This window comes from Temnothorax americanus, unplaced genomic scaffold (assembly GCF_048541705.1).
Source record: "Temnothorax americanus isolate GAGA-0224 unplaced genomic scaffold, ASM4854170v1 Scaffold6, whole genome shotgun sequence".
In the NCBI taxonomy this organism is placed as follows: domain Eukaryota; kingdom Metazoa; phylum Arthropoda; class Insecta; order Hymenoptera; family Formicidae; genus Temnothorax; species Temnothorax americanus.
This window is the reverse complement of record NW_027509751.1, coordinates 3,524,353-3,549,454: the sequence shown is the minus strand read 5'-3', so window position 1 is coordinate 3,549,454 and position 25,102 is coordinate 3,524,353. Positions and strand designations below refer to the sequence as shown.

The following is a 25,102-nucleotide window of genomic DNA, read 5'->3' as shown; positions in this document are numbered from 1 at the left end:
CGGTACGTATTCAGCGACTTCCGGAGAGCGCGAAATTTGAATTAAATTTTCGACCGTTGCGACGAGATTATACCGGGGATAGTTTTGAGAATTTTGAGAATGGTATTAAAAAACGCACCTTTTTGAAAAAAAGGCAGATTGTATAAATTATTACTGACAAACATTTCATACAGAACTGTTTCACAGTTCGTTATTATTATTTTGTCGCAATAATAGGTTTATATAAATACAAAAAATTTGCTGTTATCTTTTTAATATATTTATAAAAGTGTCCCGTGGTAGGGAAATCTTTCCTATCATCTTCATTTTCTTCTTCCCCTCCGCTTGCTGCGCCAGCAATTTTTTTCTTCTAGTAACATCACCGCCGTACTGAGAAAGAATTAAGAAGCAACGTTAGAGAGGAGGAGCGAAGAGAAACCCTTAAATTAAAAGTCTACACTTATTGTAAGATACACATGGTGTAAATTTACTTACTAATTTTGCTGTCACGTCCTTTTTGTAGGGCTTTAAAGTTTCTCTCGCAATTACTTTAGCCCCCACTGCCGCTTGAATCGCTATTTCGAAAAGCTGCCGAGGAATGGTTTCGTGAAGCTTGACGCATAGCTTCTTGCCTGTCTCGGATGCTTTCGATTTATGTACAATCGTGCATAATTCTTCTACCAATTTTCCATTTAGCAGAACATTCAACTAAAATTTATACATGATTATGTACCGAAAACAATCCATCGAGAAATAAAAATTGCGTGTAAAAAGCGCACGAGGATAATTTGTCGCAAAAATGATTACCTTCACTATGTCAGCCGGCTCATAATCATAATCCTCATAATCGAAACTAGCATAACCGGAACTCATGCTCTTCAAGCAATCGTGAAAGTCAAGAATCACCTCGTTCAATGGCATCACGTACTGCAACATGAGTCTGTCACCGCCAATGGTCTTGGTCAGTTTTTCAACTCCTCGCTTTTCTCGGCAAAGGGACATAATTTCTCTCACGTACGTATCTATACATTTTAAAAAGTGTCGATTAATCTGTAAGTGTTAAACAATAAAAAAATGAAAATAAGAAACAGTCGTCGTGAAATCGCCGATTAAAATATTTGAAAATGTATTTTTAGTTTCCGTCGCCTAATATATTCTTAAATTCTGAATGAATTAAACTATACCGTAGTCAAATCGCAAATACCTGGCGTAATGATAGTTGCGATAATCATGGGCTCGTAAAATTCGCTAACAATCTGGGGGTCCGGAAAATGCACCGGATTATTAAAGATCACCGTGTCGCCTTGATACTTTGTTATATTTTTGCTGCCCAAGATTTTTGCTTTGTACGTCACCGCGGGTGCGGTAACTATCGGCTGCGCCCCATATTCCTGTTCGAGACGCTGAATAAAGACTTCCATATGTAACAAGCCTAGAAAACCAATTCGCCATCCTCTTCCAAGCGCAGCGCTGCAATTTTTTTTTTTGGTCATCATGTTTGAACATTATTCGTGCAATTCACCATTTACAGACAACATTTAGAAAGCGATTTCACTGTGCATTACGAATCTTACAAATGGTCAAGGTAAAGTATTTTACCTTGACTCCAAAGTGGCATTTACAGCGCTGTCGTTTAAGGTAAGCTTGTCGATAGCTGCTTGCAAAGAGACGAATTGCGACTGATCCATCGGATATACACCCGAAAACACCATTGGCTTTGGCGGTTTGAATCCTTCCAAAGGCTCGACAGGCTGATTTCGCAGATGTAAAGTGTCGCCGATGTGAGCCTCCTTGGACTTCATATTGCACGAGACAGCGCCTACCTGTCCAGCAAATCTAAATTACATCGAATAAAGATTAAGAAACTCTCATCTATATATATATTTAATTCATAAAATTAAATTTCTTTCAGTAAAACAAGCTTTCAAGAGTCATACTCACTCACATTGTCTTCACATTTTCTGCATGAGGTCTGAGAAGAAAGATATTTCGCACTTCGTACGATTTCTTCATATGTGCGGAACTAATTTGTTTGCCGACCGACAACGATCCATCCTTGACATAAATTAAAGAGATTGCCCCTTTATGCTTGTCGTACCAACTGTCGAATATCAGCGCTCGGAAGGGCTCATCTCTGGCCACCGTTGGCGGTGGAATTTTCTCGACTACAGCATCCAGAACTTGATCGACACCGGTGCCCAGCTTGGCAGATATCTTAATAACATCCACTTCATTCGTATCGAGCAATATTTGCAACTGTTCCTTGACCTTCTCCGGATTGGCGTTCTTCAGGTCCACTTTATTGATCACCGGTATTATCACAAGATTCTTCTCTCGCGCTAGATAATAATTGGCCACCGTTTGCGCTTGGACACCATCGTTAGCATCGACCAGCAGGACGACCCCTTGACAGGGAGCCAGCGATCGATGGACCTCCGCCGAAAAGTCTACGTGGCCCGGTGTGTCGATGAGATTTAGGAGGTACCTCTTGCCCCGATACGAATGAAATAGCGAAGCCGTTTGCGCTTTCACAGTGATACCGCGTTCTCTTTCCACCTGCAGATTATCCAGGACCTGCTTGCCAGAGTTTGCCTTTATAGCCCCCGTTAATTCCAGCAGTCTGTCCGCTAATGTACTTTTACCGTGGTCGACGTGCGCGACTATACTAAAGTTACGGATGGCTTCAACCGGAACATCGTACTCCACGTCGGATGTCGCTTCCTTGGAGAAACGTCTGCTCGACGAATACGTCCACTTCCTAAAAGGAGATACAGAGTTAATTGAGCGTTTCGTATGAGTTTCCTTGGCTTAAAATTAAGATTCTTGTTGAATAAACCGTCACCTTTGCGGCTTGAAAAGTTTTGCATTGCGAACGGTACGGATGATCTCGGTGCACAATGAATTCAAGATAGCATTACGCATTTTTTATGCGTGTTATTATCGAGCGAGATAAGCCGAGTATACGACAACTCTTGTCACACTGTATTCCAAACGATTTGTAGCATTTTCTTCCTTGTAAATATCTTAAGTTCTCTGAAAAGAAACGAGGTTATACTAATCGTAGAATAAGGTTTCTGTTCTTTGTAATTGCAGAACTTCCTGCACTTAAAATGATTAGGCTGCATTCCGATATTCACTGTCAGTATACTATAGATTTTTAGTACTGAAAGTTGCTGACAGTGAATTTCGGAATGCAGCCATATATATATATATATATATATATATATATATATATATATATATATATATATATGTTAAATATTGTTTGTCAATTTCCGAGTCTCTTAATTTATGTAATTTAAAATTCCGAATTTTTTGAGTAGAGTAGAAATTTTTTGGAATTTCTTAATGCAACCTTCTTGCCGGTTATATTCTCCTGATACTTGATCGATTTTTGACTTTATCTTGATTTTCGGGATTTTAAATCCCGAATTTTTCGAATTGCAAATCGTCAATTTTTGAAACTTATGTTCTCCTGATACTTTATTAAAAATTAATTTATATTTTTGCATTGAAATTTTTAAACTTAAAATTCTCCATATTGCATGTTTTATAATTTTTATTAGTGTATAAGTGTATGAAAATTGGCGTGGAGGAATATTTATAAAATAAATGTTTTTATTAACGCACACGTTTTAATTTTATATATTTAAAAAATCCAGAATATTATACATTATCAATTATTATTATTTTGTCTACTAATATAACAATTATATAAAAAATATTCCAAGATATTATATATACCAATTAAGTTACTGTAACTACAATTATCATCCAGTCATTAAATATATCGAGTAATTTATTAATTTAACATTTTTGAGACGCCTTCTTTTTTTAATTAACAATAAAGTACAAATCTAAATAGTTTTTCGAAAACCTTTATCCACCTTTATCCGACAAGTTTCGGAACGCATAAATTCATTTGTTTTCCTTGCGCTTACCGAGCACTTTCTGCCCTTTCTGCTCTCGAAACGAGATGGGCGCCAGTGAGCGAGCGTGACAGCCGGCAAAATTGTAAATATACTTTAGCGTTTGTTTTTACATTTGTTTTCGAATTACATTACAATCGGTCTGTTTATCTTTTACCATAGTGTAATATCTATATATGTTTTAGATAATTTAGATCCACATTCCACACCGATCGAGATTTGCTGAACATTGCAAAACCGTCGTCGCAATTTTCTTAAAAATCGTAAGAAATCTTACAATCTTTCTTCACGACGATACATACGTGTGTGCTCGAAGCTTTCTGGTTCAATTTGACGCGCCTATTTACAGAGAATGAGTACGCGCGACACGGAAATTTGCGGATTTCTCGACGTCAAGTCGAAGGGAAGCAAATGTGTCACGCAGAAGGTGAGAAAGAGAGCCTTGCCTCTGTCGAAGGTGTGGAAACGATCATGGTGCTCGGTGAGGAAGCTCGGTGAGGGACCCGACCTTGGCCTGCTGGTGCAGTTTGACCAGCAGCTCAGCTGTCGCGGCAGCGCTTTAAAGCAAAACGAGAAGGACAGTTCTGTGACGCTACCATCGGACGCCGTCGTGCATCGCATTCGCTCCAGAACGAAGCAATTTGCGTTTAGCATATCGTCGGCAGTGGACAGGAAGCCGCTATTGTCGCTATCCGCCAATTCGGAGACCGAGACGCAACGTTGGATGACGGATATCAGACACTTATTGAAGCCCAGAAGGCACCGCTGTACGGAGAGATCGTACAATATATCCATAGTTGACAATCCACATTCAAAGGCGGCAGGTTTAACCGGTTGGTGTAATTGCCATTTGCGCCAGGAGTCTCCCTGTCGACTTTGTCTCTGATTATCAATGTGATTTTCAGGTTTATACGGAGATCTGATTGCCAACGAGATTGGAATTTTCATCAGAAATGTTCACACGGGTGAGATAGCCGAAACTTTTGAATGGAAGGAATTCATTCAGTTCCATTTAATAACGGTGGGCCGTCCTGAAGATGTGAAGCGTATTTGTGTAATGCACACCAGCAAGGAGTTTCGCTGTGGCGTCGGGGAACTCCACGTATTCTGTCTTGATGCTAATAAGTTGCTACGAGACTTGGTGACGCAAGGTCGTGGTCCGAGACACCGACAAAGACTTTTGCATTCTAATGGCGATCTTGAAACGGTGGCGCATGGTGGAATCGGTAGTCTTCCCTCGCGGCTAAAGAATAACGCACCGCTGTGTGTCCTTAATACAGATGCCGATTGGTACGTATCATATGCAGAAAATTAAATAACAGTATTACTTGTGTGACGGTACATAATTAAATCTGACAAATATATGTGAAAAAACAGTTTAAGGACATCAATCGGCGCTAAAGCTGTGGAAAATATATATCAATCGGAACCCAATTTGACGTACGGTGAAAAACGTCATTCCTACAACTGGGAGTCCAATACCTCTGTTGTCTCTGGAATTTACGAAGAAATTAAAGACGATGTTTGTTCACCTGAGCTGAAAACGTCACTAACGGGTAAAATTTCGCGCAATTTCCAAATGGAACCTCCGGCACTACCACCACGACGGAAGCGGGGACCCGAGCACACGAAGGAAGATAGGTATGATTGCAATTTTATTTAACTTCAAGTTTCTCCCGAGAATGACGCTAAATGTAAGACTAGAGCAATTAAAAAAAAAAAGACTATCTTTCTTAAAACAGGGTGGATATCGAGCAATATTCTCATTCAGAAATTTCCGACCATTTTAAAGCAAGGCTACAAAATACAGTATGTACGCAAGAAACTACTTTCACAGACCATTCCAGCTATGTTCCGATGTCGCCACAATTGAGAGATCTCAGTATGCCCGAGTCGGATATCTCGGAACATTCAAAAGAAAATGATTACGTGACAATGCGATAACGCTATGTGACATAAATATTTGACGTAAGGATTATAACAAATCTAGTGAGTAACGGAAAGTATAGATAGGAAATATATGTAAAAAGCCGTCCAAAATATATTACCTTATCTCCTTTTGCATTCTGTACTAATATATATGTATATAGGAAATAGTTTGTTCAAAAGCTTAAAAACTTAGATAACACTCGATGACATCTTGCATGTAAAACTCAATATTGTCGAATTGATATATTTTTATATTTGTGTAAAAAAAAGCAGAAAATTACATTATAAAATTTTCACAACAATGACGCGGAATAATAAATTTAAAAACTAGACAACAATTGTACAATGGTTTTTAATCAATGCCTTATAGTTAGCGCGCGAGTAAAATACTACTTCCATACATAAAATTTACTATGAATTATTTTATAAGAGTTTCAGAATATAACAAAACTAGAACAAATATTTTGCACGCAAACGTTTGCGAAAGTTTGATATGCACAAATACGTCTTATATTTATTTTATACGTATATTTCATTCTTGATATGCAATAGAATACTTACATAAAAAATACAGAAAAAAGGAGCTTAAAGAGATTACGTATTATTAACTCTAGCTCACCACATTCGGTTCAGTGGACTGCTGAATATTTTTCGATTTTCTAGTTCTTATATAATATTCTTATATAATGATACAAATTTCTAGTCTTTTTATAATAAGTTCAGTTTAAACTCAAACAATTTTCTTGACCTGATAATTTTATCATAAACATTTTATTCAGACTTTGTATTTCCAATTCTTACATCACAAGCTTATAAATATCAATTAGAATGAAAATGACAATGCGACAAAGTCGAGCGGGCTCACGGACCGAAGTGTAGCGAATTAAGGACTCGAAAATAATTGTGGCTAATTAGGGTTAATTTACGTATGCAAAAATATCTATAATTTACATTTAAACAATTTAATTACTAACTGATATCGCAATGAGATGTTATTATACATCATCGTCATCCATCATAATAAATGGCACAACAGCCTAAGTTAGACTTTTGCCTCCCTCAAGAAGAAGAGAGCTACTCAAATTCGACCTTGAACTCTCTTAGACTCGGTTGCATCAACGTCGCCTAACTTTAAATTTTAGCTTAATTCACTATTCGTCTCTTTCTAAGGGGGACAGTTAAAAACGCAACCGGGCCTTAGTTTCTTGATGATTTCGTAGTATTTTAATTTTCATGGACATAGATTACTAGCTCAACACTGCAGGAGGGTAATAAAAATAAGCTGCGTATATTTATAGTATGCTCTTTATAGCAGATTATATAAATCGATGAGAAAATATCTACAATTTAATATTATATATATTTAATATTATATATATGCCGCGCGGTTCCAAACGGACTATTCGGGCTGCGGTCCATTTAACGCTACAAATGCTTTGAACGTTCTTCTTCTCCTTCTTTTTTCATTAAAAGAAACGTGAAGAGGAATACTTCGAAGCATTTGTAGCATCAAGTGGACCGCAGCATAATAGGTTTGCCATTACGTTCTCAAGAAATGACAGTCGAATTCGATATTTTAGCACGGATTTGAATCTAGGCACAGAAAGCAGACACACAACTCTCTGTTCTCTGATCGTCACTGTTATTATACAAAAACAATATCAATAAAATTAACAAATATTATATTGCAGTCGGAATAGTGACTCTTATTATACAATTTGTCAGAGATTCTCTTCTCTGTTTTTTGATGCACGTTTTTTAGAAAAATTAAAGAACAGTTTAACTTACGCTCGATTGAGTTTAATTATTTTTAAGTAAACTCCATTTTTCGGTCTTATTATAAAAAGTTCACGCAAGACTAAAGGTATTTCCGTTTTCTCGCAAGCCTCGACTTTGTAATTTCGTAGTATTTTCATGAGTCCAAGTTTAGTTTGATAAATAGCGAAGCGAGAACCTGAAAATAAGAAACAGTAATCAAGATTCTCGAATAAAAATTTTTCGGTTGAAAATGGAACAAAAAAAAAAAGAAGAGTGACACTTATTTCATCGTACCAATACAATTTCTTGGCCCGTCGCCGAAAGGTATATAAGTCATCGGGTGTCTACTTTGCACAGCTTTTTCACTAAATCTTTCCGGATCGAAAACATCTGGTTCTGGATAAACACGCGGATCACGTTGAAGCGCGAAGATGGGAATCCATATCTTTTGCTCCTTCGGTATACTGACTCCGATGTCGCTGAAAGTATAACTCGACGTCGATTTTCTCGGTAAGAACGATGCAGGTGGGTATTTTCGTAAAGTTTCTGCAGCAAAAATAATGACAAGTTAATGAAAATGCATTTATACGAGTTAATGAACAAGTTAATGAACAAGAAATTAGTTTTATCAGCGATATGATTATATTATAGTCAATTATGTTTTTCATACCTTCCCTTAATTCAATCTCTCGAAATACGAATTTTCGGGCAACGTACCTTTGAGTACCTTATTCAAGTACTCCAATTTCTTGATGTCTTCATAAGTTAAATTACTATCATGCTTCATGTATTCCTCATCAATTTCTTCACGCAATTTGTCTTGTACTTTCTGATTTAAAGCCAGCTCGTAAAGCGCGCAAGTCATCGCCGTCGATGAGGTCTCGAAACCACCAAGGAAAAACGCGAATGCTTGAGCAGCTATCAAACTGTCAGTAAAATCTGAAATGTGAATTATCTTTTAATTTCCTACATTGAATGTCAAAAATTGCAACTAATTTAACTATATTATAATTGAAATATATGATCAATAATTATAATTCTCGCTTATACGAAATTCAATTCCTCACTTTATATCATGATTTATAGAATGGAGAACACATGTGCACATGCATATTCTTTTTAATTCTTTATTCTATAAATGTTAAATGCGCGAACTCATATTGTTCTGTGTTTAAAAAGTCTTTGTACGAAACAGCAAAGTAATAACAAAAACAGTTAACAGACAATATTTACCGATATCGCCCATTTTATCTGAATGTTTCTTTAACTCGCGTAGCGTGTCAATAAAATCCTTTCTAACAATATTATTCTTTTCTCTGTAGTTCATATTGTCCACGACGAGACGCATGAAGAGCCTGGTGCTCTCCGATTGCGGCAGGATGTAGCCGTAGAGGACATCGAAGAGCCACGGCAAGTATTCCTTGACGACGTATCGTACGCGATCCCAGAAGGGCGGATTGAACGCATCTCTTCCTATCCTGCGAAAATCGTTATTCTCGTTTGACAGAGCATTTATCTCGATGCCGAAAACGCAGCTGCCGATGACGTCGGTCGTGTATTTGGCCATCAGCTCGCGGCACTCTATGGGCTCGTTCCTGCTCGCTAATTCTTCCGTATAATTCACAAGATGATCGGTACACTCTGATATCAGCAAGAACATCTCCTTCAATTTACGAGATGTAAAGATAGGCGACAGTTTCGCTCTTAACGGTCGCCATCTATTTGATTCCAGATTGAAAAGATTTTGCGACAGCGGCTCGCCCTGCAATATGACAAAGACGAAATTGTAATCGAGTAAGTTTCTCGATTTTAATTAGTGATAGAAGTCGAATTTTATCAAGTTGCGATAACTTTCTTTAGAAATACATCTTTAAAACAAGTCTCGCAATTTTTAGTAAGTTACATCCTCTTTCTTTTCCTCTAAGAAGGGTACAAAAAAGGTTTTTTTTCCCCTCTCTAATCTCTTCTAACAATGCTATGCAACAGGCAATATACAGGAACAGGGAATAGAAATCATAATTTTATCGGTATTTGAGGTGGAGCCCGTATTCTAAATAATTACCAAAAAATCAGAAATCATGTTATATAAATACAAAATAAACAGTGACACAGGCAATAAACACAGAGTTTCCGTCATGTTGAAAATTCTGTGCCTATTACCTGTGGCCAACCAATCATAACATTCGAATTTTTTGGATTGTAATTAACGAATTTTTTATTATTTCCTGTCCCTGTTGCTTTTTTAATCTGTTTAAAGAAGAAGGAGTTTGCCTGTTGCCTGGCATTGTGCAAAGGCTTTAACAGTGAAATATTAAAGCTAAATAGGGCGCGCCTGTGTGATGTCTAGTTAATTAAAAAGTATGAAGATATATCGAAATTTTCGCAAAAAGCGCATATCTATAGATTTCGTGTAAAACAGCTTAAGATATTCGTACCTTCTCGTGAACAGCGAAGTGCTCTCTGTCGGCGAACATGGGGAAGTGTTTGATGAGGATATCCTTAATTAAATCTGGATCCTTTACGATCAGGATGGGTGTCCTCCCATTGAATATTCCAATCAACGGCTCGTCTTTGTAATCGTGGTACAGTTTCATTGAATAATCACTCAAGATTACTTTTCCAAGCATAACATCTTTTAAGTTGCCGAATCCCGGTATCGGTCGTGGACCACGGACGCCGCGTGATTTCCAAAAGTCAAAGTTTGACGTTAAGTAATAACAGAGAACGAGAATGACGGCGGCAATGCCGCATAGGATTTGGAAGTTTTCCATCCCGCAATCGCCGATCAATTATCACAAATGATTCTTACTGAGAGGAAGGAGAAAATAATGTTCCATTAAATAAATTTCCTAAAATATTATGAAGTTCGATAAAATTTAAGCGAATTTTCAATAAAATCATCGCCATGTAAAGGTGATGTTAATATTTCAAGTATAAAAAGCACGTGTACATTTCGGACACTGAAGATACGATGTAATGTAAACAATAGAGAATACGAATGAGAAACATTTGTTTGAAATTTTATTTTTGCAATATCGTTTTTAGCGTTTCTGTTCAAAGCGGACCGAGCGTGAGCGTGATATTGATCCGCGAGCTGAGGTATTACGATCACGAAAGAATAGAGAATAGTGGATATGCTATATGTGCTATGTACAAGTATATTTACAGCAAAATTTACAAGTTCCACAATTTATTCCGCGAAACGGAGAAGCGAGCGCGATTCCGCGAACAATGGAATTAGAAGCGCACAGCGAAACGTAGCGGATTATAGTTAGCACGAAAAGCGTCGAGATTACGAAAGCTATATATCTTTACTTACTGTCACCGTGAACCACAGATCGGGTGTGAACGCGGGCGCGAGAACCGGGAGTTTTATTTTCGAGCAATTATCTAGAGTTTTCTACCCCCGGTAACGAGCCGCAAATCCATAGGGCCAATCAGCTGTCGACAATCAGCGAGATCAGCGATTTTTGAATTTTAACGGTAACAATTGATCTCGGGGTCGACAACCGATCCGCAGTTATGATATTGTGACTTATTCTCGCTTTGTCTCGGGTGTTTACCTCTCGCACAAAGGCCCCAAGACAAAGCGATAGTCGAACTTAGAAAAACGAGGCGCGGTTTTTCTGCCTCTTGAGCTAGGACGGAAATACAATCGCGATTCTCGAAACGGAACACGGAGAGCGAAAAAGAACTCTAATTATTCGATCGCGATGCGCCGTGATTATTATATCGATAACTTGACGGTATCTCGAACAGTTTCAAAGATTACAATTTACGTAAAGTGAGAAAGAACAAGTCAAATATCAATACGCGAAACAATCCTAGATTGTTTTATATTCATTCGGTTAAATCAATAAATAAATTACTTGCCGATTCGAGGAAAGCGTTATAAGATTTATAAGTTTTATTGCTATTTTAACACCAAAAAGAACTGTCCGAAAAACGCTACGCTTTTAATTCTATCCTAATATTTGAACAGTAAATTGTCAATTAAAAAAACTAGATAACACTTAGACTACTAGATGCTATCTTGCTTGAAAGACTATTATTTTCAACTTTTTTTCTGATAGACTTTTACACACTCGTGCGTGAAAAACATGTAGCGAAACGTGACTAGGCAAACATCACTAGGGAAATAATGTATACACTAAAAGAAAAATTTGTTAATCCTCAAAAAATATTTAGTCCGATATGAGCAACTAAACATTTTAGTTAGTTTAATTAAACATTAATTGACGAATTAATTAATTTTAGATTAAAAAGTTTTAAAGGTGGACATGAATGAACTATACCTTTTTTAGTACAACTTAATCATTTGGCAACTTAATAATTGTTGAAACAACTAATGTTCAGTTAACTCAAATAATTTTCTTGACCTGATATTTTATCATGAACATTTTATTCAGACTCTGTATTTCCAATTCTTACATCACAAGCTTATAAATATCAATTAGAATAAAAATGACAATGCGACAAAGTCGAGCGGTCTCACGGACCGAAGTGTGGCGAATTAAGGACTCGAAAATAATTGTGGCTAATTAGGGTTAATTTACGTATGCAAAAATATCTATAATTTACATTTAAACAATCTAATTACTAACTGATATCGCAATGAGATGTTATCATACATCATCATCCATCATAATAAATGGCACAACAGCCTAAGTTAGAGTTTCGCCTCCCTCAAGAAGAAGAGAGCTACTCAAATCCGACCTTGAACTCTCTTAGACTCGATTGCATCAACGTCGCCTAACTTTAAATCTTAGCTTAACTCACTCCTCGTCTCTTTCTAAGGGGGCAGTTAAAAACGCAACCCGGCCTTAGTTCGTAGTATTTTAATTTTCATGGACATAGATTACAAGCTCAACACTGCAAGAGGGCAATAAAAATAAGCTGCGTATATTTATAGCATGCTCTTTATAGCAGATTATATAAATCGATGAAATCTATAAATTAATATTATATATATGCCGGTTCCAAACGGACTATTAGGTTTGCCATTACGTTCTCAAGAAATGACAGTCGAATTCGATATTTTAGAACGGATTTGAATCTAAGGCACAGAAAGCAACACGCAACTCTCTGCTCTCTGATCGTCACTGTTATTATACAAAAACGATATCAATAAAATTAACAAATATTATATTGCAGTCGGAATAGTGACTCTTATTATACAAATTGATTCTCTCCTCTATTTCTTTTTATGCACGTTTTTTCGGAAAATTAAAGAAGAGCTTATAACTTTTACGCTCGATTGATTTTAATTATTTTTAAGTAAACTCCATTCTTCAATTCATTGTTTTATTTTACTTATTGACTGCGCCTTTTTATACACTACTTCGTCTCGTATATATTCATGTAAATCTTTATATCGTTATGAATTTTATGTAACTTTATTTACGCTGAAAATGAAACAAAAAAGTGTCGAAACGTTCGTTTTTAATATATTTATTTATTATTATAATTTGTCTGCGCATTGATTACCGCGCTTGGCTCCGTTTGCCTCATTTATTTCCTTGGATTTAGTCTATACTTCGTTTAATTTAATATTTTAATTTCATAAAGAACATTTCTAGAAACTGGTATGTCGTACATTGGTCCTATTTTTGCCGTCAATAAGACGTCAAAAAATGACGGCTCATGAGAGTGACATATCGATGTCATTTTCGGGTCTCGTGAGACCTATTTAGGACGTATAGTTGGTCATTTTATGACCAAAATTTACCGTCATTTTGCTACTTGGAAACTATTTTTACTTCTTAATACCCAAGGAGCGCCAATGCGCGTATAATGCGCTTTGAATGTACATTATATAAACTTTGCATTAAATGCGGATATTTTTCCCGCATTATATGCGCATTTAATGCATATTATGGAAGCGCATACCAAAAAGTGCACCTACGCTTATTGATCGAGAAGCCCAATCAAACAGCTAGTGAACTCTGTACTATATGTATAGGAATTTTTCTTCGTGCCCAGCTTTTAAGCATTGCTGTGAGCACATTCCAGTACAGCTATCACAGAAGAAAAGAACATTCTTATTTAGAGAATATTTTTATTTTTGACATGATATTTGACATGTCATTTATATAAAATTTCATTTATTTAAAACTTAAAAACTTAAATACAATGTTTTATAATACTAACTACAGAAGCTACTCATTTAAATATTTTATAAAATCTGTCATTTATAAATTGAATGCTCAATTTGCATTAATTACGCATTTGAATGCGCGCATAAGTAATAATAAAATAAAAACCACAAAATTAACTACAATATGTTTGTTTCGCAACTTTATGATTGAAGTGGTGAATTGCATAAGTAAATGTAGTTGCGTGTGATTATAGTTTTATGATAACTATTTCATGCAGTGTTATAGCTATCGAGAAGATATCATTACAAGATTATTGAACACTTTAAAGATGTACCTGTTATAAACAAGTACAATTAATAAGGAAAGCATTAGGGTCAGAAGATCGTTACTGTCCACTGGATCATCGAAGTCAAGCAACACGGGCGCGGTGTACTAGGATGGGGTAACCGCCTTGAGAGAGCGGCTATACGTGCACATGATATGTAAAGAAACAGTTAAAAAAGCCTAGATAAAAAAAATAACGTTTTTTAAATAAACGTTTATCAAGTGGACATTTTAACATTTTAATTTCATAAAAAACATTTCTAAAAACCGATATTTTGTACATTGGACCTATATTTTTGCCGTCAATTAAACGTATAAGAGCTATACACCCTACTTGGTATATAGAAAAACTTAAGTAGTAAAACGTTAGCAGTAAGAAAATCAATAGTTTGGATTTGCTATCGCTTACGTTATGCTTTAAGTTCTTGACTGTGATTGGCTGATTTGCTTACTGCTTAAGTATTTTTTATGTGCCATGGCACATAATGCTATAACTTTCTGCGCCCCGATCGCCACTGTTATTATACAATGATATCAATTGAGTTAATAAATATTATATTGCGAACCGTAACTCTTATTCTTATTATACAATTTGTCAGAGATTCTCTTCTCTGTTTTTTTATGCATGTTTTTTAGAAAAATTAAAGAACAGCTTAACTTACTCTCGATTGAGTTTAATTATTTTTAAGTAAACTCCATTTTTCGGTGATAATGTAAATATTTCATTGAGAACATAAGGTATTTCCGTTTTCTCGCAAGCCTCGACTTTGTAATTTCGTAGTATTTTCATGAGTCCAAGTTTAGTTAGATAAATAGCGAAGCGAGAACCTGAAAATAAGAAACAGTAATCAAGATTCTCGAATAAAAATTTTTCGGTTGAAAATGGAACAAAAAAAAAAAGAAAAGTGACACTTATTTCATCGTACCAATACAATTCCTTGGCCCGTCGCCGAAAGGTATATAAGCCATCGGGTGTCTACTTTGCACAGCTTTTTCACTAAATCTTTCCGGATCGAAAACATCTGGCTCTGGATAAAAACGCGGATCACGTTGAAGCGCGAAAAGGGGAATCCATATCTTTTGCTCCTTCGGTATACTGACTTCGATGTCGTTGAAAGTATAACTCGACGTCGATTTTCTCGTTAAGAACGACAAAGGTGGGTATTTTCGTAAAGTTTCTGCAGTAAAATAATGACAAGTAAATAAAAATGCATTTATACGAATTAATGAACAAATTACTTTTATCAGCGATACGATTATATATTATAGTCATTATGTTTCTCATATTTTCCTTTTATTCAATCTCTCGAAACACGAATTTTCGGGCAACGTACCTTTGAATACCCTATTCAAGTACTCCATTTTCTTAATGTTTTCGTACGTTAAATTCCCACCGTGTTTCGTGTATTCCTGATCAATTTCTTCACGCAGTCTGTCCTGTAGTTTCTGATTTAAAGCTAGCTCGTAAAGCGCGTTAGTCATAACCGTCGATGAGGTTTCAAAACCAGCAGCGAAAAACACAAATGCTTGAGAAGCTATCAAACTGTCGGTGAAATCTGAGATGCAAGTTATCTTCTATTTATTACAAATAATGTAATTTTCCATCGGAAAATGCAATTAATTAAATTATTAAATAATTGACATATGACTAAATACAGTTGTTGTTATGAGATTTAACTCCTCGCTTTATATTGAGATTCATAGAATGGAGAACATATATATTTTAAATGCGCGCGGACTCATATGTAGTTGTCCGTCTAAAAATTCTTCGTGCGACAGCAAAGTTGCAAAGTATAACAACGACAGCAGACATTACTTACCGAAATCTCCCACTTTATCAGAATGTTTCTTTAACTCGCGTAGCGTGTCAATGAAGTCCTTCTTAACAACATTATTCTTTTCTCTGTAGTTCATATTGTCGACGACGAGACGCATGAAGAAGTCTGTGACCTCCATATCCGGCAAGATGTAGCCGAGGCCATCATACAACAACGGTAAATAATCTTTGATTTTGAATCGCAGGAAATCCACCCACGATGGACAAAACACGTTTCTTCCTATTCTGCGAAAATCGCTGTCGTCGTTCGACAAAGCATTTATCTCGATGCCGAAGGCGCAGCTGCCGATGACGTCGGTCGTGTACTTGGCCATCAGCTCGTAGCACTCTATGGGCTCGTTTTTGCTCGCCAATTTTTCCATATAATCCACAAGATGGTCGGCGCAAACTGATATCAACGAGAACATCTCCTTCAATTTACGAGATGTAAAGGTAGGCGACAGCTTCGCTCTTAACGGTCGCCATCTCTTCGGTTCCAGATTGAAAAGATGTTGCGACAGCGGCTCGGTCTGCAATATGGCAAAGACGAAATTGTAATTGGGTAAATTTCCAAATTTACATAAACTTTTTTTTAGAGAAAACCTTTAAAACAAGTCTAGTAATTTTTAATGAGTTTTATCAATTAAAATGTATGAAGATATCGATGTCGAAATTTTCGCAAAAGCGCATATTTAGATTTCGTATAAAACAGCTTAAAATATTCACACCTTTTCGTGAATAGTGAATTGTGCTCTGTGGGCGAACGCCGGGAAATCTTTGATGAGGATATCCTTAATTAAATCTGGATCCTTTACGATAAGGATGGGTGTCTTCTCCTGGAATATCCCAATCAATGACTCGTCTTTGTAATCATTGTACAATTTTATTAAATAACCATTCAAGGTTACTTTTCTAAGCATGACATCTTTAAAATTTCCGAATAGTGGTATAGGTCGTGGACCACGGACGCCGCGTGATTTCCAAAAGTCGAAGTTCGACGTTAAGAAATAATACAAAGCGAGAATTACGGCGGCAATACCGCATAGGATTTGGAAGTTTTCCATTATCCCGCAATCGTCGATCGATTATAATGAATGATCCTTGCTGAGAGGGAGGAGAAAATCATGTTTTATTAACTAAGATTTTTAAAATATTATAAATTTCGATAAAATTCAAGCGGTTTTTCAATAAAATCAACGCCCAATGTAAAGGCGATGTTACTGATCTAATATTTCAAATGTAAAAAGCACGAGTAAATTTCGGACTGAAGATATGATATTGTAAAGTAAACAATAGAGAATACGAATAGAAACATTTGTCTGAAATTTTATTTTTGCAATTTATATCGTTTTTAGTGTTTCAAAGATTGCAACTTACGTAAAGTGAGAAGGAACTATCCACACAAATATCAATACGCGGAACAATCCTAGATTGTTTTATATGGCGATTGAATCAACAGACAAATTATTTTCAGATTCGAGGAAAGTGTTATAAATATCATTGCTATTTTAGCGAAAAAACTGCCACTGCTCGAAATAAGCTACGCTATCGACTTTTATATTCTATGCTAATATTTGTGTAGCAAATATATAGCTCTAATTAATATTAAAAAAAAAAAAACTACGTAATACCCAATGTTTGCTTAAAGAACTATTATTTTCCATGTGCTGATAAACTTTTACACTCCTATAAAGATCGTACAGCAAAACGTATGACTAGGCAAATAATATATTCATATATATATATATATATATACACGCAAATAATGTATACATATACAGGGTGTTTAAAAAAGTGTCCCATATTTTGAGAGCAGGTAGTACTAGCTCGTCAAAATAAGAAGAACATGTCCAGTAAACATGGGTCCTAAATCAAATATCTGTTGAGATATGGATCAATGATCAATCTTTATTGTATACTATAATAATACAGGAGGTGTTCTATGTGGTTTCCATTCATTATTGTCATACACATTTTAAATAAAAAAGTACACATTGCTACAATGTTTGTACGTCATCGATTATTGGGTGTGTTGATTATTGAATACACTAAAATCTTTAAATGATAAGCATTGCCCTCTTTTTATATTAGTCGTGTTATTTTTGCAGGTCAGTAAGGTTAGTCATTATCAGATATCGACGACGTACGAACAGAGTGTAGGAATTTGTATTTTCTTTGTTTAAAATGTGTGAAAATAAATGGGAACACGTATAGTGTATGTTAAAAATTGGTGAATATAACAGGCATTTAATTTAGGAGAGAGACTTATGTTTATTGGACATTTTCTTTTTATTTCGTGAGTATTACCTGCTCTCAAAATATAGGACACTTTTTTTTTAAACACCCTGTATGTACACGCATGAAGAGTAAATAAAGGCAAATAAAAGGCAGAAAATAAAAGACAATTTTATGAGAACCAAGCGAAATAATAAATCAACGTCAAATTAAGTAAAAATAATACGATAAACGATATCTTTCAGTCAATACTAATGTACGATATGTATAGAACATAATTAAAATTCCTGAAAGTTTTATCTATCTGTATATATAAAAACAAATGTCCTGACTGACTCATCAACACCCCAAACTCCTAAACCTATAAACATGAAATTCGGGGAGCATATTTCTTCTATGACGTAAGTACCTAGTGAGAAGGGATTTTTAGAAATTCGACCCTAAGGGAGTGAAAAGGGATGAAATGTGTTTTCACGGATTCTCTTCAATATTTCTTAGGCCCGTTGAGATATTAACTTGGTTTTTTATTTAAAGTAGTTATACATATACATACCGTAGCGAAGCACGGGTATCAAGCTATATTGTATCATATATAATTACGTGAAAATTTTTGAATATATTACATCAAATGCAAATCAAACACAAATATATAATTATAATTAAAATTATACGAAGACTATCTTAATTAATACAATTTATAATTAGAAGAAATATTATTTCTCTGGGCGTATGAATTCTACTATGAACTAATATGTGTAAGTTCTTAAGTATTATATAAAAGAACTGTAAAAATATTTGGCATCTGATTTGTGCAAACATTTGATATGTGCAAATATTTTTTATATTTATTTTATATATTTTGTTTTTGAGAGATATGTAATAGAATACTTACATAACAAATACGCAACAAAGGAGTTTAAAATAATTACATATTAGTAATTTATTTATGTAACAGTATATACGAATTAAAACGACCTAAAACTTAATTACTAACTGATCCAGATCAGTGTCCTGATGAGTAGTTACGATATAATATCAGTAAAATTAACAAGTATTATACTTTAGTCGGAATAGTAACTGTTATTATTATATTATTTGACGAAGACTTCCCCTTCACCATTTTTATATATATCCTTCAGAAAAGTCCAAAAAAGTTTAAATTAATTTCTATTAATTTTGATTATTTTCAAATGTATTCCGTTTTTTGGAGTTAATACAAAAAAAGCTTTAGGTTCGCTTATGTAGGGTATTGAAGTTTTCTCGCAAGTCTCGACTTTGTAGTTTCGCAGGATTTTTATAAGCCCAATTTTATTCTGATAAATAGCGAAACGAGAACCTAAAAATAAAACGGCAAGCCATATCAGTCACATCAAGATTTTCAATTAAACATACTCCTCATTGGAAAGAGAAATAAAAAGCGATGCTTGAATTTATTTCACTGTACCGATGCAATTCCTCGGTCCGTCGCCGAAAGGTAGATGAGCCATCGGGTGCCTGCTTCGTACAGCTTCCTCATTAAATCTTTCTGGATCGAAGACATCTGGTTTCGGATAAATACTCGGATCTCGCTGAATCGCGTATGTAGGAATCCATACCTTTTGGTCCTTCGGTATACTAATGTTCACACCGTCGAAAGTATAACTTGACGTCGATTGTCTCATAAGAAACGGCGCTGGTGGATATTTTCGTAAGGTTTCTACATGCATTAAGAATAGTGTTAAATTACGAAAATACATTTATGTACATTAAAGAATTACAATAATTAGATTGAAGTTTATCAGTAATGAGATCATATTATAATATCGCCCGAAAAAAAGACGATAGTGTATTTCGTTCTTACTTGATATCCTCCTCGAACAACGTACCTTTGAAAACTTTATCTAAATAATCCATCTCTTTGATATTGTCCCGTATTAATAAATCTCCGCTATGCTTTGTATAGACCTCGTCAATTTCTTCACGGAGCTTGTCTTGTATGTTTTGATTTAACGCTAACTCATAAAGTGCGTGACTAATAGTCGTCGACGAAGTTTCAAAGCCAGCAATGAAAAATACGAACGCTTGAGAAGCTATTAAATTATCTGTTAAATCTGAAACATCATTTTTTCTTTACCATAAAGAATTCAAGTTTTTATCGAACTGCTTAATAATTTTACAATTTATATATAATAAATTGATTATGTTTAATACAACCGTAATTTAATAATTTTAATCATAATAATTGATAATAAAAACAAAAATTAAGCATCTTGTAATTTTTAAATTAATTTAAATACAAATTCGTATAAGTTTTTATCAAAAAATTTTTTTATTAAAAAAATGCAATACATAAAAATAGTCAGTACTTACTAATATCGCCCAATTTATCTGGATGCTTCTTTAATTCACGCAACATATCAATGAAATCGTTCCTATTGATATTATTGGTTTCTCTGTAATCCATGGTCTCCACGATAACGCGTGTAAAGAATTTGACGATATCGGTGTGCGGTAGAATGTTACCGAGAATTTCGTAAAACCGCGGAAAATATTCCTTGATTCTTGTTCGTAACATATGTTTCCAGTCCATAGTCATTGCTTTTCTTCCCATCTTGCGAAATTCACTGTCCTCGTTCGATAACGCGTTCATCTCGATGCCGAAGACACAGCTCCCGATAACGTCGGTCGTGTATTTGGCTGCCAACTCGCGGCATTCTACAGGCTCATCTTCGCTCGTTACTTTCTCCATGTATTGGACAAGGTGGTCAGCACATTCTGACATTAAGGAGAACATCTCCTTTAGTTTACCGGATGTAAAAACGGGTGACAGATTCATTCTCAACGGTCGCCACCTCTTCGGCTCCAAAGAGAAGAGATGTTGCGACAGCGGCTCGGCCTATGACGAAGATAAAATTGTAATCGAATAAATTTGACACAAAATAAAATTCTATTTACAAACACTTGCTTAAGGCTTTTTGGACGCAGATCTCATATTTTTTAATAAGTCTCATTATACGAAAATTAGAGAAATATATGTGAATCCTTAAAGAAGATGCGCCGTGTGTGTCTCCTGTTTATATCTTTTTTGAATATACTTATATAATATATAGCTTTAAGTATTCTCACCTTTTCGAAAGTGGGTAGTCCTCTATGAGCAAATATGGAGAAATCTTTGATAAGGACATTCTTAATTAAATCAAGATCTTTTACAATAAGAACAGGTGTCGTTCCAGCGAATATCCCAAACAATCGTTCGTCTTTGTACTCGTGGTACATTTTCGTCAAATAATTGTACGCGGATATCTTCGAAAATGTAACATCTTTAAAATTTCCGAATAGTGGTATAGGTCGTGGACCACGGACGCCGCGTGATTTCCAAAAGTCGAAGTTCGACGTAAGGTAATAATAAAGAGCGAGAATTAGTGCGACAATTCCACATAGAATTCCGTAGAGTTCCATTGTCCGGCCAGTCGATTACGAGTGATCTTGACTTGAAAGAAAAGAGAAATAACATTCTATTGTATAAACCTCCATCTCGAGAAATGACAAGATTCGGTAAAATTCAAACAAAATGTATCTTTGATAAAATGCGTGTTTAAGCGAGATTTGATGGAATTTTATCGATATCAAAATGTTTCAAGTCTGGAAAATAAACCGAAAAATCACTCTTATAACATATCATAATGTATGTTATAAGTTATTATAATATAAGATAAGATAAATGTTATTTTTTAAATAATATTGATTTAGAAAAACGCTTAAGTGTTGTATCAATTCTGTCATTTATGATATTAATGCACATGTGAAATGGAAATTTGGATCGTAAATTCTTGATATGTTTGTTCGGCAAGGTCGCTGAGCAAATTAATGCCCATAAGGGCGGCATCTTGCATCAAGGTAAACAATAACTAAAATAAAAAAGTAATATGGCTAATTATTTTATATAATGCAGTGCGTTTAAATACGCGAGTATCGTGAAATAAAAATCATCTTCAAACGTAAGGCGTAGAATTTATCGTCGGTTAAACAAATAAGACTTTAATAAGACAAATAAGAATCAACGCGCGATCAGCAATAACCCCGCGATCTCCGTCACGCGCAGATTATTATGTAACTTCTCTTTAATTGTTACTTGAATCGAGAAAGTTTTTCGCTTAGCGCCAACCAACGATCTTGATGTTTCTTAAGATGATGCTGCAGAGTAGAAAAACGAAAGAAACAAGAGATTGTTCTCATTTTATTTTAAATCTAAGCACGCGAGAGGTCATCGACCTCTACCCAGGTAGCACATACACGTTTCAGAAATGTTTTATAAGCGTTTTTCCGAAACGTTTTATAACCGAATTTTAGAAACGTTTCTCCATGAGTAGAAATGTCTATTCGAAAAACGTTCGCTGGAACGTTTCTTTTCTGATAAAATAACGTTTAAAGAACTATTATAGAAACTTTTTGTTTTAATGATAAAGACATTTAAAATTCCTACTTTTCACGTCTTTTGAACGTGTTTATGACGTCTTTGAGACATGCGTGAAAATGTTCTAGAAGCTTTATGCATTTACCATTTATGACGTCTATTCTTTTTCGAAGAAATTCCTGAACTGGTGCACATTCGTGCAATAAGTTAAAGTGAAACAAAATATATTTGTCTCACTCTAACTCAATTGCATTACTGATGTGCACCAGTTTAGAAAGTTCTTCAAAACGGAACACACGTATAAATGTTCTTTCAATTGGCCACGTTCAGCAGAATGTTTATTTTGCAACTGTTGGAAGTTTTCTAAGCTCAGATTTGTCCGATGACAAATAGATTAAGACCGGTAGAACAACATTAATTTAAGTAAATAAGTGGATATATGTGCATGGATAAAATGATTTATTTTGTGCAATAATTAGTGCAATATAAATTTAAATGTTTCAAAAAAGGCTATTAAAGCTATTATATATATAGATAAAGCAAATTATATAATAATTTTGAAAGAAAACATTTAACAAATAGGTATTTTTGTTAAATGTAGGAACGTAAAAAAAATATGTTTTTTAAATCATGGTTTCAAAAACATTTTTCTTCAAACGTTTCTTAATGGTTCTTTACGGTTATGAAACTATGTATACGTTCAAAAAACGTATATATGAAACTAATATGTGCCACCTGGGCAGTGGTGCACTTCATTGTTTAATAACAAGTACCAAAAAGTAAGGATAAAAGCAAACGCACAAGACACGTTAATGTTGTTTTGACTGACGATTATTCGAGTGTACGACGCAGAAAAAAAATAATTAGACACATAATACACGAACGACGCAGTGTAAAACTGAGCCGCTGTTCAGAAATCGAGAGGCTCGCCGTTAAAAAAGCGCACAGTGCAGAGTAATTGTTCGAACGTTCGACTTGTAACGCATGATGTAATACTTGAGAGATGAAGTGAATAATAATTGTTCATTAATGTAATCGATATTGTTTTACTCGTCATTTCGACGTTTCAGGAAGGAAAAAATATCGCGCCGGATGGTCGATAGATCGTTCCATTCTACTTACTTTTCCGACTCCAATTTCCGGCTTCTTCGTTCGACGATGATGGGCGGACGTGTCACAAAATGACTTATCTTTGCATATATGCGAGGATGAAATTACAGAATTTGTTTCTTTTCTTCTTTTTTTCTGAAATTGTCGATTCGATGTTAGAACAAGATATAAACGCGACTTGAATATACAGCGCGCGATCTTGAATGTGAATTGTCATGATAACGCCACGTTATCAGTGTGCTTGTACTATAAAGATATAAGACTAGAGTGCGCGAGTCATATATGCTAGCACGTAAAAGGCCGCGATATAGGCATAGAAAAAGAACGCTGCAGTATGTCAAAGACAGAAGAGGCCCATACTGCAGCTTTTTCTTTCTATTCCTATCGCGAAAAGACAGCTTTCTCTTTCTATTCCCATATCGCATTTTCAGCTCGCTTAATTGCGCACTTTATTCTTATATCTTTATAGCTTGTACTAGCGTTCGCGAAAATGTCACCGGAGTTAATACTAACCTGTTGCCGTCCAAGTCGTGCCAAATTATAAGCGAAGAGAACGTATATAAAACAAATATGATGATTCGTGCAAACGATATCATCTCCTTTCGTCACTTAACGCCGTGACTCTGTAATAAGTGATACACAAAAAAATCTCGATTAGATAAAATCTTGAGCTTTACACATGCATATTAAGGGTCGACAGAAGTCATTTATAACTAGAATCGTAAAATCTGTATTACGGCCAAAATAATAAGAAAATTTCACTTTATATAACTATGATATTCGTAATCAGCAGCATCGCCTTCAAGCTAGCTGCTATTATACAAAACGATTTTTTGGAAAAAAATGGTCAAAATAAATTATATTATATATATAAAAACTTTTTTTATATAAAAACTCAAAAATTTTATTTTAACCATTTTTCCAAAAAATCGCTCTGTAGCTTGAATCAATACATTTTTAAATTTGTGTAAGAAAAATCAAAAAGCGCAAAATATAGGGAGTAAAAAACATATAGAAACAGAGACAAATACGTAGTAAAAATTACATTATCAAAATATTATAACAATCAAAAATAATAATTCTGATAATAAATTAAAAAATAAAAATTGTGCACAAAGGCAATACTTCTTAATCAATACATCTTATAACTGATGTCCAAAAAAAAATGCTATTTCTAAACTATAAACTGCTACTACAAGAAAGTTTTGAGAAGTGTAAAAAAATAGTAAAAATAAACTTGACATGCCCACACACACTTTTTATATACTTTGCATATTTTATTTTTGATATGTAATATAGAATGCTTTCATAACAAATACGGAAAAGAGGAGTTAAAGAGATTATATAATATCAAGAATGGAGAACTTGAATCGCCAGTGAATAAGGATTGTGTTCGACCCAACTGGCAAATTTTATTGTTCACAATACGCTACGTTTCGACCGCAGATTTTGATCCTTTTCAAGCGTGTAGAAACTCACAAATATTATTAGTTAGACAGTAATGCCCAAACTACCCCGAATCTAAAAACTG

General features: G+C 34.9%; 5 protein-coding genes across 6 annotated transcripts; 1 reads left to right on the top strand and 4 right to left on the bottom strand.

Moving 5' to 3' along the window:
* Positions 1 to 163: 163 nt before the first annotated feature.
* On the bottom strand, positions 164 to 3,151 carry Waw (Translation factor waclaw). Its single transcript, XM_077420089.1, has 7 exons — positions 2,822 to 3,151; positions 1,925 to 2,737; positions 1,579 to 1,815; positions 1,184 to 1,449; positions 787 to 1,001; positions 475 to 687; positions 164 to 369 (listed from the first exon to the last, which is right to left on the bottom strand). Exons 1-7 carry the CDS (start codon positions 2,899 to 2,901, stop codon positions 244 to 246), a joined length of 1,950 nt encoding a protein of 649 aa, XP_077276215.1. The 5' UTR covers positions 2,902 to 3,151; the 3' UTR covers positions 164 to 243.
* Positions 3,152 to 3,913: 762 nt separating this feature from the next.
* LOC143905010 (uncharacterized) lies at positions 3,914 to 6,457 on the top strand. 2 transcript variants are annotated; one of them, XM_077420086.1, is made up of 6 exons: positions 3,914 to 3,993; positions 4,094 to 4,171; positions 4,258 to 4,741; positions 4,814 to 5,198; positions 5,286 to 5,549; positions 5,632 to 5,810. In XM_077420086.1, the coding sequence occupies exons 3-6, from the start codon at positions 4,261 to 4,263 to the stop codon at positions 5,696 to 5,698; spliced, it is 1,197 nt and encodes a 398-aa protein (XP_077276212.1). In that variant the 5' UTR covers positions 3,914 to 3,993; positions 4,094 to 4,171; positions 4,258 to 4,260; the 3' UTR covers positions 5,699 to 5,810. The 2 variants fall into 2 exon arrangements, with proteins under 2 accessions (XP_077276212.1, XP_077276211.1); XM_077420085.1 differs by having other exon boundaries at positions 3,915 to 3,993; positions 5,651 to 6,457.
* A 325-nt stretch (positions 6,458 to 6,782) lies between these two features.
* LOC143905008 (cytochrome P450 6B1-like) lies at positions 6,783 to 13,051 on the bottom strand. Its single transcript, XM_077420083.1, has 6 exons — positions 10,915 to 13,051; positions 10,031 to 10,403; positions 8,829 to 9,357; positions 8,313 to 8,534; positions 7,890 to 8,141; positions 6,783 to 7,791 (listed from the first exon to the last, which is right to left on the bottom strand). Exons 2-6 carry the CDS (start codon positions 10,364 to 10,366, stop codon positions 7,622 to 7,624), a joined length of 1,509 nt encoding a protein of 502 aa, XP_077276209.1. The 5' UTR covers positions 10,367 to 10,403; positions 10,915 to 13,051; the 3' UTR covers positions 6,783 to 7,621.
* Positions 13,052 to 14,196: 1,145 nt separating this feature from the next.
* Positions 14,197 to 17,371, bottom strand: LOC143905009 (cytochrome P450 6a2-like). The gene is made up of 6 exons (XM_077420084.1): positions 17,211 to 17,371; positions 16,562 to 16,937; positions 15,838 to 16,363; positions 15,352 to 15,573; positions 14,944 to 15,195; positions 14,197 to 14,845 (listed from the first exon to the last, which is right to left on the bottom strand). Exons 2-6 carry the CDS (start codon positions 16,895 to 16,897, stop codon positions 14,676 to 14,678), a joined length of 1,506 nt encoding a protein of 501 aa, XP_077276210.1. The 5' UTR covers positions 16,898 to 16,937; positions 17,211 to 17,371; the 3' UTR covers positions 14,197 to 14,675.
* A 1,568-nt stretch (positions 17,372 to 18,939) lies between these two features.
* On the bottom strand, positions 18,940 to 24,147 carry LOC143905032 (cytochrome P450 6A1-like). The gene is made up of 7 exons (XM_077420127.1): positions 24,085 to 24,147; positions 23,584 to 23,706; positions 21,174 to 21,537; positions 20,418 to 20,943; positions 19,934 to 20,158; positions 19,513 to 19,764; positions 18,940 to 19,404 (listed from the first exon to the last, which is right to left on the bottom strand). Exons 3-7 carry the CDS (start codon positions 21,504 to 21,506, stop codon positions 19,229 to 19,231), a joined length of 1,512 nt encoding a protein of 503 aa, XP_077276253.1. The 5' UTR covers positions 21,507 to 21,537; positions 23,584 to 23,706; positions 24,085 to 24,147; the 3' UTR covers positions 18,940 to 19,228.
* Between the last annotated feature and the right edge of the window lie 955 nt (positions 24,148 to 25,102).

What these genes read in the sequence shown, in the direction of transcription:
- Waw (XM_077420089.1), bottom strand. Translation starts at nt 2,901, where the DNA reads ATGCGTAATGCTATCTTGAATTCATTGTGCACCGAGATCATCCGTACC. An exon ending in GCAGAAAATGTGAAGACAAT is followed by an intron (nt 1,816 to 1,924) that starts GTGAGTGAGTAT and finishes GATGTAATTTAG; the next exon opens with ATTTGCTGGACAGGTAGGCG. An exon ending in CGCAACTATCATTACGCCAG is followed by an intron (nt 1,002 to 1,183) that starts GTATTTGCGATT and finishes TAAAATGTATAG; the next exon opens with ATACGTACGTGAGAGAAATT.
- LOC143905010 (XM_077420085.1), top strand. Translation starts at nt 4,261, where the DNA reads ATGAGTACGCGCGACACGGAAATTTGCGGATTTCTCGACGTCAAGTCG. An exon ending in AAAGGCGGCAGGTTTAACCG is followed by an intron (nt 4,742 to 4,813) that starts GTTGGTGTAATT and finishes TGTGATTTTCAG; the next exon opens with GTTTATACGGAGATCTGATT. An exon ending in CTTAATACAGATGCCGATTG is followed by an intron (nt 5,199 to 5,285) that starts GTACGTATCATA and finishes GTGAAAAAACAG; the next exon opens with TTTAAGGACATCAATCGGCG.
- LOC143905008 (XM_077420083.1), bottom strand. Translation starts at nt 10,366, where the DNA reads ATGGAAAACTTCCAAATCCTATGCGGCATTGCCGCCGTCATTCTCGTT. An exon ending in AGATAAAATGGGCGATATCG is followed by an intron (nt 8,535 to 8,828) that starts GTAAATATTGTC and finishes TTCACATTTCAG; the next exon opens with ATTTTACTGACAGTTTGATA. An exon ending in CTTGAATAAGGTACTCAAAG is followed by an intron (nt 8,142 to 8,312) that starts GTACGTTGCCCG and finishes TTTTTGCTGCAG; the next exon opens with AAACTTTACGAAAATACCCA.
- LOC143905009 (XM_077420084.1), bottom strand. Translation starts at nt 16,897, where the DNA reads ATGGAAAACTTCCAAATCCTATGCGGTATTGCCGCCGTAATTCTCGCT. An exon ending in AATTCACTATTCACGAAAAG is followed by an intron (nt 16,364 to 16,561) that starts GTGTGAATATTT and finishes GCCATATTGCAG; the next exon opens with ACCGAGCCGCTGTCGCAACA. An exon ending in CGGGCCAAGGAATTGTATTG is followed by an intron (nt 14,846 to 14,943) that starts GTACGATGAAAT and finishes TCTTATTTTCAG; the next exon opens with GTTCTCGCTTCGCTATTTAT.
- LOC143905032 (XM_077420127.1), bottom strand. Translation starts at nt 21,506, where the DNA reads ATGGAACTCTACGGAATTCTATGTGGAATTGTCGCACTAATTCTCGCT. An exon ending in GACTACCCACTTTCGAAAAG is followed by an intron (nt 20,944 to 21,173) that starts GTGAGAATACTT and finishes TCTTCGTCATAG; the next exon opens with GCCGAGCCGCTGTCGCAACA. An exon ending in TTTAGATAAAGTTTTCAAAG is followed by an intron (nt 19,765 to 19,933) that starts GTACGTTGTTCG and finishes TAATGCATGTAG; the next exon opens with AAACCTTACGAAAATATCCA.